The sequence below is a fragment of the Oncorhynchus mykiss genome, chromosome 19 (assembly GCF_013265735.2).
Source record: "Oncorhynchus mykiss isolate Arlee chromosome 19, USDA_OmykA_1.1, whole genome shotgun sequence".
NCBI classification, from domain to species: domain Eukaryota; kingdom Metazoa; phylum Chordata; class Actinopteri; order Salmoniformes; family Salmonidae; genus Oncorhynchus; species Oncorhynchus mykiss.
Window position 1 is genome coordinate 63,221,427 of NC_048583.1, and position 10,940 is coordinate 63,232,366.

At 51.8% G+C, this 10,940-nt stretch overlaps 1 protein-coding gene across 3 annotated transcripts in view; it reads left to right on the forward strand.

Annotated features, from left to right (window-relative positions):
- pcnx1 (pecanex 1) overlaps nt 1-10,732 on the forward strand; it is a 78,806-nt gene extending 68,074 nt beyond the window's left edge. The window contains exons 28-36 of one of the 3 annotated variants that reach the window (XR_005037831.1): nt 175-275; nt 3,694-3,844; nt 4,124-4,354; nt 5,365-5,639; nt 6,366-6,583; nt 8,777-9,186; nt 9,662-9,802; nt 10,171-10,388; nt 10,530-10,732. Coding sequence is in view for 2 of the 3 variants with exons in the window: in XM_036955352.1 (XP_036811247.1) it covers nt 175-275; nt 3,694-3,844; nt 4,124-4,354; nt 5,365-5,639; nt 6,366-6,583; nt 8,777-9,186; nt 9,662-9,802; nt 10,171-10,311 (1,668 nt within the window). In the remaining variant the exon portion in view is untranslated. Of the gene's footprint in view, nt 1-174; nt 276-3,693; nt 3,845-4,123; nt 4,355-5,364; nt 5,640-6,365; nt 6,584-8,776; nt 9,187-9,661; nt 9,803-10,170 lie in introns of all 3 variants that reach the window. The other 2 variants (XM_036955352.1, XM_036955351.1) reach the window with 2 other exon arrangements.
- The last annotated feature ends 208 nt before the right edge of the window (nt 10,733-10,940 follow it).

The window sequence follows — 10,940 nt, forward strand, 5'->3', positions numbered from 1 at the left end:
CTCTAATCTAACCATCCCTCCTCTCTAAATTAATCCATCCCTCCTCTCTAATCTAACCATCCCTCTCTAATCTAACCATCCCTCCTCTCTAATCTAACCATCCCTCCTCTCTAATCTAACCATCCCTCCTCTCTAATCTAACCATCTGTCCTTCTATTCTCATCTCCTTGGCAGCCTCTGGACAGTGAGAAGGACTCTTCCCTGGTGTTGCTGTGTTTCGGCCTGTGTGTGCTGGGCAGGAGAGCACTGGGGACTGCTGCACACCATATGTCTAGGTGAGTCTGTCTGTCTCTCTGTGTCTGTCTGTCTCTCTGTGTCTGTCTGTCTCTCTGTGTCTGTCTGTCTCTCTGTGTCTGTCTGTCTCTCTGTGTCTGTCTGCCTCTCTGTGTCTGTCTGCCTCTCTGTGTCTGTCTGTGTCTGTCTGCCTCTCTGTGTCTGTTTCTCTGTCTCTGCAGAGTAGGGTTGCAAAATTCAGCTTTTCCAGAAATCCCTCCTGATTCGGGGTATCTTCCAACCAGGATTTCAGAGAAGTCAGTAAAAAAGTCAAACGAAAGTTCATTACTTTAACTAATTATGACAAACGGTAAGAAATGTTGAGCAATGTAATGACTTTTCAAATACCCTGTCCTCGACACTCCTCCACAATAGTATGGGGCTTGCCTGTCCCAGCCACTCCTCCACAATAGTATGGGGCTTGCCTGTCCTCGACACTCCTCCACAATAGTATGGGGCTTGCCTGTCCCAGCCACTCCTCCACAATAGTATGGGGCTTGTCTGTCCTAGCCACTCCTCTACAATAGCATGGGGCTTGCCTGTCCTCGACACTCCTCCACAATAGTATGGGGCTTGCCTGTCCTCGACACTCCTCCACAATAGTATGGGGCTTGCCTGTCCTCGACACTCCTCCACAATAGTATGGGGCTTGCCTGTCCTCGACACTCCTCCACAATAGTATGGGGCTTGCCTGTCCCAGCCACTCCTTCACAATAGTATGGGGCTTGCCTGTCCCAGCCACTCCTCTACAATAGTATGGGGCTTGCCTGTCCCAGCCACTCCTCTACAATAGTATGGGGCTTGCCTGTCCCAGCCACTCCTCTACAATAGTATGGGGCTTGCCTGTCCTCGACACTCCTCCACAATAGTATGGGGCTTGCCTGTCCTCGACACTCCTCCACAATAGTATGGGGCTTGCCTGTCCCAGCCACTCCTCCACAATAGTATGGGGCTTGTCTGTCCTAGCCACTCCTCTACAATAGCATGGGGCTTGCCTGTCCTCGACACTCCTCCACAATAGTATGGGGCTTGCCTGTCCCAGCCACTCCTCCACAATAGTATGGGGCTTGCCTGTCCTAGCCACTCCTCCACAATAGTATGGGGCTTGCCTGTCCCAGCCACTCCTCTACAATAGTATGGGGCTTCCCTGTCCCAGCCACTCCTCTACAATAGTATGGGGCTTGCCTGTCCTCGCCACTCCTCTACAAAAGTATGGTGCTTGCCTGTCCAAGCCACTCCTCTACAATAGTATGGGGCTTGCCTGTCCCAGCCACTCGGTAGCTCACCATATAAGACGCTTCTAGCTCCTTCTTATTAATGGTATCTGTTGCTTTTATACCTGTCTTACTACTCGAAAGTCGTCTATATTCTCTCTCAGAAACCTCCCGTGCCTTATTTTCCAAATTGGCATGTGTAGTTTCTAAATGTCTGTGCCAAGAGTGAAGGTTTCATCGAGTTGTGAGATAGTACTGTAGCACATATGTGACTGAGGAAAGGCACTCCTCCCAATATACACAACCGTTCAACAGTTTGGTGTCACTTAGAAATGTCCTTGTTTTCCATGAAAACACACATGAAATGAGTTACAAAATGAACAGGAAATATAGTGAAGACGTTGACAAGGTTATAAATAAGGATTTTTTTTTTATTTTTTTAAATAATAATTGTCTCCTTCAAACTTTGCTTTCGTCAAAGAATCCTCCATTTGCAGCAATTACAGCCTTGCAGAATCTTTGGCATTCTAGTTGTCAATCTGTTGAGGTAATCTGAAGAGATTTCGCCCCATGCTTCCTGAAGCTCCTCCCACAAATTGGATTGGCTTGATGGGCACTTCTTACTTACCATACGGTCAAGCTGCTCCCACAACAGCTCAATAGGGTTGAGATCCGGTGACTGTGCTGGTCACTCCATTATAGACAGAATACCAGCTGACTGCTTCTTCTCTAAATAGTTATTGCATAGTTTGGAGCCATTTCATGACTCCCGTGTCTCCCTCTCGTGTCTCTCCCTCTCTCTCCCGTGTCTCCTCTCCCTCTCTCTCCCGTGTCTCCTCTCCCTCTCTCTCCCGTGTCTCCTCTCCCTCTCTCTCCCGTGTCTCCTCTCCCTCTCTCTCCCGTGTCTCCTCTCCCTCTCTCTCCCGTGTCTCCTCTCCCCCTCTCTCCCGTGTCTCCTCTCCCCCTCTCTCCCGTGTCTCCTCTCCCCCTCTCTCCCGTGTCTCCTCTCCCCCTCTCTCCCGTGTCTCCTCTCCCCCTCTCTCCCGTGTCTCCTCTCCCTCTCTCTCCCGTGTCTCCTCTCTCTCTCTCTCCCGTGTCTCCTCTCCCTCTCTCTCTCCCGTGTCTCCTCTCCCTCTCTCTCTCCCGTGTCTCCTCTCCCTCTCTCTCTCCCGTGTCTCCTCTCCCTCTCTCTCTCCCGTGTCTCCTCTCCCTCTCTCTCTCCCGTGTCTCCTCTCCCTCTCTCTCTCCCGTGTCTCCTCTCCCTCTCTCTCTCCCGTGTCTCCTCTCCCTCGCTCTCTCCCGTGTCTCCTCTCCCTCGCTCTCTCCCGTGTCTCCTCTCCCTCGCTCTCTCCCGTGTCTCCTCTCCCTCGCTCTCTCCCGTGTCTCCTCTTCCTCTCTCTCCCGTGTCTCCTCTCCCTCTCTCTCCCGTGTCTCCTCTCCCTCTCTCTCCCGTGTCTCCTCTCTCTCCTCTCTCCCGTGTCTCCTCTCTCTCCCATGTCTCCTCTCTCTCCTCTCTCTCCCGTGTCTACTCTCCCTTTCTCTCCCGTGTCTCCTCTCCCTTTCTCTCCCGTGTCTCCTCTCCCTCTCTCTCTCCCGTGTCTCTCCTCTCTCTCCCGTGTGTCTCTCCTTTCTCTCCCGTGTGTCTCTCCTCTCTCTCCCGTGTCTCTCTCCTCTCTCTCCCGTGTCTCTCTCCTCTCTCTCCTGTGTCTCTCTCCTCTCTCTCCCGTGTCTCTCTCCTCTCTCTCCCGTGTCTCTCTCCTCTCTCTCCCGTGTCTCTCTCCTCTCTCTCACGTGTCTCTCTCCTCTCTCTCCCGTGTCTCTCTCCTCTCTCTCCCGTGTCTCTCTCCCGTGTCTCTCTCCCGTGTCTCTCTCCTCTCTCTCCTCTCTCTCTCCCGTGTCTCTCTCCTCTCTCTCCTCTCTCTCTCCCGTGTCTCTCTCCTCTCTCTCTCCCGTGTCTCTCTCCTCTCTCTCCTCTCTCTCCCGTGTCTCTCCTCTCTCTCTCCCGTGTCTCTCCTCTCTCTCTCCCGTGTCTCTCTCCTCTCTCTCCTCTCTCCTCTCTCTCTCGTGTCTCTCCCGTGTCGCTCCCCTCTCTCTCTCCCGTGTCTCCCTCTCTCTCCCGTGTCTCCCTCTCTCTCCCGTGTCTCCCTCTCTCTCCCGTGTCTCTCCCGTGTCTCTCCCGTGACTCCCGTGTCTCCTCTCTCCCCAGTAACCTGGAGTCCTTTCTGTATGGTCTCCACGCGCTGTTCAAGGGAGACTTCCGGATCTCCTCGGTGAGAGATGAGTGGATCTTTGCCGACATGGAACTCCTGAGGAAGGTGGTGGTGCCTGGGATACGCATGTCACTCAAACTACACCAGGTGAGAGTTGCCTGGGATACGCATGTCACTACACCAGGTGAGAGTTGCCTGGGATACGCATGTCACTACACCAGGTGAGAGTTGCCTGGGATACGCATGTCACTACACCAGGTGAGAGTTGCCTGGGATACGCATGTCACTACACCAGGTGAGAGTTGCCTGGGATACGCATGTCACTACACCAGGTGAGAGAGACTCCATCTGTACTCGCTGAGAAGCCAGAAACGACCTCATTGGACTCTAAGGAACTCTCTCTCCTCCTGTCTTTTTCTCTCTCAGGACCACTTCACGTCTCCAGATGAGTATGACGAGCCGGTGGTTCTTTTCCAGGCCATCTCGTCTCACCAGCAGAACCTGGTGATCGCCCACGAGGGTGACCCGGCCTGGCGCAGCGCCGTGCTCTCCAACTCGCCCTCATTGCTCGCCCTGCGCCACGTCCTGGACGAGGGAACCAACGAGTACAAGATTATCGTGCTCAACAGACGATACCTCAGCTTTAGGGTCATCAAGGTTAGTAGCTTGTCGTGCTCAACAGACGATACCTCAGCTTTAGGGTCATCAAGGTTAGTAGCTCGCCGTGCTCAACAGACGTTACCTCAGCTTTAGGGTCATCAAGGTGCGACAGACCTGGTGACAGAGGAGAAAGGAGGCAAGGACCGAGGTTAGGTAGGAGAGGAGACCGTGAGAGAGAAGGGAGACCAGGACAGATCTTGGAGAGGGGGACAGGGAGAGAAAAGGGAGACCAGGACAGATCTTGGAGAGGGGGACAGGGAGACCAGGACAGATCTTGGAGAGGGGGACAGGGAGAGAGAAGGGAGACCAGGACAGGGAGAGAGAAGGGAGACCAGGACAGATCTTGGAGAGGGGGACAGGGAGAGAAAAGGGAGACCAGGACAGATCTTGGAGGGACAGGGAGAGAGAAGGCAGACCAGGACAGATTTTAGGGAGGAGAGGAGACCGTGAGAGAGAAGGGAGACCAGGACAGATTTTAGGGAGGAGAGGAGACCGTGAGAGAGAAGGGAGACCAGGACAGATTTTAGGGAGGAGAGGAGACCGTGAGAGAGAAGGGAGACCAGGACAGATTTTAGGGAGGAGAGGAGACCGTGAGAGAGAAGGGAGACCAGGACAGATTTTAGGGAGGAGAGGAGACCGTGAGAGAGAAGGGAGACCAGGACAGATTTTTAGGGAGGAGAGGAGACCGTGAGAGAGAAGGGAAACCAGGACAGATTTTTAGGGAGGAGAGGAGACCGTGAGAGAGAAGGGAGACCAGGACAGATTTTTAGGGAGGAGAGGAGACCGTGAGAGAGAAGGGAGACCAGGACAGATCATGGACAATGTCATCAGAAGCCTGAACCAGAGGAAGTGCCTAAAAGAAACATGCGGGGGGTGGGGGGGGATAGCCAGGAAGTGCCTTAAAGAAACATGAACTTGTTAACTTGTGTTACACAACGGGATTGAAGAATGAACTCGTTTTTTAAACCGTATGAAGTATCTAAATTTGTGTGATCGTCGTCTTGCAGGTGAACAAGGAATGTGTCCGTGGGTTGTGGGCGGGACAACAGCAGGAGCTGGTGTTCTTACGGAACAGGAACCCGGAACGCGGAAGCATCCAGAACGCCAAACAGGCGTTACGCAACATGATCAACTCCTCGTGTGACCAGCCCATTGGATACCCCATCTACGTGTCGCCCCTGACTACGTCCTATTGCAACTCGCACACACAGCTAGGTCACATCCTGGGAGGACCAATCAGCATTGGCAATATAAGGAACTTAATCGTCAGTACCTGGCACAGGTAGGTCACATCCTGGGAGGACCAATCAGCATTCTGCGTATGTCCCAATTGTCTTTCTTCCCTCCTAAAGTGTGCACTTGTTCACTTCTCTTCACTGACTTAAAACGCAATGACTGTTAGAACAAGTATTTGTGGAAACTCCCGTTAGCCCATGCCGCTACCAATCCAAAGATTTTAGATTTGTGGGGATGTAGTGAACGAGTGTACACTTCAGGAGAATGTAGATAGTATTGGGGACTCTGTCTTTAAAATGTATTCTAGGGAGAGAACGTTCCACTGTGGTTCTGCTTGCCTTTTGGGGGTCTTGGCCTAGTTACTGTAAAATACTGCTTGCTTTTTGGGGGTCTTGGCCTGGTTACTGTAAAATACTGCTTGCTTTTTGGGGTCTTGGCCTGGTTACTGTAAAACATTGTTTTTGCTTTTTGGGGGCTTGGTTACTGTAAAACACTGGTTGCTTTTTGGGGTCTTGGTCTGGTTACTGTAAAACACTGACACATGATGTATTGTCAGATGTATTTCTGTCATTATTTGTGCCAGCGGGCTGTCACTGTTCTCTCTGAATGTTTATTTTGTAATCCCATCACCTCTCGCGCTGTCCCTCACCTCTCGCGCTGTCCCTCACCTCTCGCGCTGTCCCTCACCTCTCGCGCTGTCCCTCACCTCTCGCTCTGTCCCTCACCTCTCGCGCTGTCCCTCACCTCTCGCTCTGTCCCTCTCTCTCTGTAGATTGCGTAAGGGCTGTGGAGCTGGCTGTAACAGTGGTGTGAACATTGAGGATTCTGATGCAGGGGGGTTGTCCTGCACCAGTGGTAATGGGACAGGGCTGAGCGGTGACTCCCAGCAGAGCTCGGTGTCCCAGGGGGGGCTGTCAAGACCGGCCGCTCACCTGGCCTACCAGCCACACAATATGAGTGAGCACCACCACCACGTACACCAGGGCTGGGGTGAGTCCTTCTCAATTCGGGGAAATTAAAAGCAATTTCCTGAATTGACTGAAAATTATCAAATCTCTAAAAATGTTTCCCAGATATCACAAAAAACAGTGTTCTGACCTGGTTACCTTCTCTCCTCTCCACACAGGCCCAACCAACCTAAATCTCTCCACACAGGCCCAACCAACCTAAATCTCTCCACACAGGCCCAACCAACCTAAATCTCTCCACACAGGCCCAACCAACCTAAATCTCTCCACACAGGCACCAACTAACCTGTATCTCTCCAAACAGGCACCAACCAACCTGTATCTCTCCACACAAGCACCAACTAACCTGTATCTCTTCTAACAGGCACCAACCAACCTGTAACTAACCTGTATCTCTCCTCTCCACACAGGCACCAACTAACCTGTATCTCTCCTCTCCAAATGGACACCAACCAACCTGTATCTCTTCTCTCCATACAGGCACTAATTAACCTGTATCTCTCCTCTCCAAATGGACACCAACCAACCTGTATCTCTCCTCTCCATACAGGCACCAACTAACCTGTATCTCTCCATGCAGGCACCAACTAACCTGTATCTCTCCACACAGGCACCAACTAACCTGTATCTCTCCTCTCCAAATGGACACCAACCAACCTGTATCTCTCCTCTCCATACAGACACCAACTAACCTGTATCTCTCCATACAGACACCAACCAACCTGTATCTCACCTCTCCACACAGACACCAACTAACCTGTATCTCTCCATACAGACACCAACTAACCTGTATCTCTCCATACAGACACCAACCAACCTGTATCTCTCCTCTCCATACAGACACCAACTAACCTGTATCTCACCTCTCCACACAGACACCAACTAACCTGTATCTCTCCATACAGACACCAACCAACCTGTATCTCACCTCTCCACACAGACACCAGCCAACCTGTATCTCACCTCTCCACACAGACACCAACTAACCTGCATCTCCCCAAACAGGCACCAACTAACCTGTATCTCTCCAAACAGGCACCAACTAACCTGTATCTCTCCACACAGGCACCAACTAACCTGTATCTCTCCTCTCCAAATGGACACCAACCAACCTGTATCTCTCCTCTCCATACAGACACCAACTAACCTGTATCTCTCCATACAGACACCAACTAACCTGTATCTCACCTCTCCACACAGACACCAACTAACCTGTATCTCTCCATACAGACACCAACCAACCTGTATCTCACCTCTCCACACAGACACCAACTAACCTGCATCTCTCCAAACAGGCACCAACTAACCTGTATCTCTCCAAACAGGCACCAACTAACCTGTATCTCTCCAAACAGGCACCAACTAACCTGTATCTCTCCATACAGACACCAACCAACCTGTATCTCACCTCTCCACACAGACACCAACCAACCTGTATCTCACCTCTCCACACAGACACCAACTAACCTGCATCTCTCCAAACAGGCACCAACTAACCTGTATCTCTCCAAACAGGCACCAACTAACCTGTATCTCTCCTCTCCATACAGGCACCAACTAACCTGTATCTCTCCATACAGGCACCAACTAACCTGCATCTCTCCTCTCCAAACAGGCACCAACTAACCTGTATCTCTCCATACAGGCACCAACTAACCTGCATCTCTCCATACAGGCACCAACTAACCTGTATCTCTCCATACAGGCACCAACTAACCTGTATCTCTCCTCTCCACACAGACACCAACCAACCTGTATCTCACCTCTCCACACAGACACCAACTAACCTGTATCTCTCCATACAGGCACCAACTAACCTGTATCTCTCCTCTCCATACAGGCACCAACTAACCTGTATCTCTCCATACAGGCACCAACTAACCTGTATCTCTCCTCTCCATTCAGGCACTAATTAACCTGTATCTCTCCTCTCCATTCAGGCACTAATTAACCTGTATCTCTCCTCTCCATACAGGCACTAATTAACCTGTATATCACCTCTCCACACAGACACCAACTAACCTGTATCTCTCCTCTCCATTCAGGCACTAATTAACCTGTATCTCTCCTCTCCATTCAGGCACTAATTAACCTGTATCTCTCCTCTCCATACAGGCACTAATTAACCTGTATATCACCTCTCCACACAGACACCAACTAACCTGTATCTCTCCAAACAGGCACCAACTAACCTGTATCTCTCCTCTCCATTCAGGGACCAGTCAGAGCTCCCAGTCGGTCCAGTCTGGCCTTGTGCACCACTCTCCAGCCCGAGCCTCCGTAACCAGCCAGTCTTCATCGTACCGCTATAACAGCAGCCGTCACTCGTCTCTCCGTACCTCAGCCACTGGCCTGGAGCCCTGCCGTCGCTACTCTACCAGCCAACTGTCCCACCGTACCCTCCCCACCTCCCTACAGCTCCGCCTGGGCTCCGGGTCGTCCTCGGACCCCGCCGGCCCCTCTGCCTCGCTCTCCTCCCACAGTATCCCGCCCTGTAAGAGACACACCCTGGTAGGCCTGCTGGGTAACGACGGGCTGGGTAGTGGCGCCACGGTGGACCCGCTGGACCACCACGTCCCGGCTCTGTCCGCCGTGCGACGGGACGACATCTCCTACAGAGTGCAGGTCGGTCAGGAGAGAAAAACGTAAAAACGCTTTGATAGAAATGTTGTAATCAACAGCGGCTGTTTCTCAGAGGCGTTAAAAGGGACAGTTCACCTAAATTACAAAATTAGTTATGGTTTATTTTCCATCGACTGCTTTCAGGGTAAAGAAACATTTACGAGTCATTTGGAAACGGATACTTTACTTTTAGATGGCGTTTCTCAGATGCATTCCTGCAGGACCCCTAAAACGGTACACGTTTTAACTGTGGCCCCGGGACAAGCACACCAGACTTGTCAACTAATCCTCAAGCCCTTGATAAGTTGAATGAGGTGTGCTTGTCCAGGGCCACAGTTAACATGTAGACCTATGTGAGGTGGGGGTTGGGGGAGGGGGTCTCGAGGACTGGAGTTGATAACCTCCCCCCCTCCCCCTAAAAACATTGTTTAAGTTATTTGATGTCGCTGATCTTGACTGCACATATTTCTCCCGCCAGATCGTGGATGTGAGCCAGGTGCTGGAGATCATTAACCTGTCGAAGCGGAAGGAGCTGCAGTGGCCTGATGAGACGGTGAGGTTGAGGGCAGGACGCAGCTGCTGGAGGGACTGGAGCCCCCTGGAGGGCATGGAGGGACATGTAGGTTCTCTACTTCCTCCACGAGGTCACCTTTACCATCTCAGTTTTACAATTATCACTTTCACTAGAATTAAAATTTAAAAAAAAAAAACTTCAATATATTCATGATGTTTTCAGTATTATATTAAATGTGTTCATACATATCAAGGAATGACTTTCTGTTCTCTCTCTCACCAACCCTTCTCTCCTCTCTCTCCCTCTCTCTCCCCTCTGTCACCAAACCTTCTCTCCCTCCCTCTCTCTCCCCTCTGTCACCAACCCTTCTCCCCCTCTCTGCTCTCCCTCCCTCTCTCCCCTCTCTCACCAACCCTTCTCTCTCTCTCTTTCTCCCCCCCCCCCCCCTCTCTGTCACCGACCCTTCTCTCCAGGTGATTCACCGGTGGGTGCCTTGTAGCCGTGACCTCACCAGCCGTTCCCATATAGACAAGACCATCCTGCTGGTTCAGGTGGATGATAAACTGGTTCCCATCGTAGAGACTGGGGTCATAGAGCTGGGGGCCGAGGTCTGACTGAACCACTGGTTCCCATCGTAGAGACTGGGGTCATAGAGCTGGGGGCCGAGGTCTGACTGAACCACTGGTTCCTATCGTAGAGACTGGGGTCAGGTGGATTATAAAACTGTCATAGTCTTGGACTTGGTCGAATGAGAAATGCTTGTTTTGAAACCTGGGGTGAATACGGTCTGCCCTAATGACTACACCCTAGTCCTCCTGGGAGTAACCCAGTCACGAGTTACGAGGTCAGGGTTCACCTTACTGCAGGCCGAAGAGCAGACCAGCCTGCTGACAGTGAGGAAAGGAAGGGATCCCCCCCACCTCTCTCTGTCCTCTCTCTTCCGTCCACTCTCCTCTCTGTCTCTGTCCTCTCTCTTCCATCCACTCTCGTCTCTGTCCTCTCTCTTCCGTCCACTCTCCTCTCTGTCGTCTCTGTCCTCTCTCTTCCATCCACTCTCCTCTCTGTCGTCTCTGTCCTCTCTCTTCCATCCACTCTCCTCTCTGTCGTCTCTGTCCTCTCTCTTCCATCCACTCTCCTCTCTGTCGTCTCTGTCCTCTGTCGTCTCTCCTCCGTGACCCGGAAACCGATGAGTGGTCGAGGAGTGTGTCAGTTCGTCAGTAGGCGAACGGGAAGACGGTCCTCC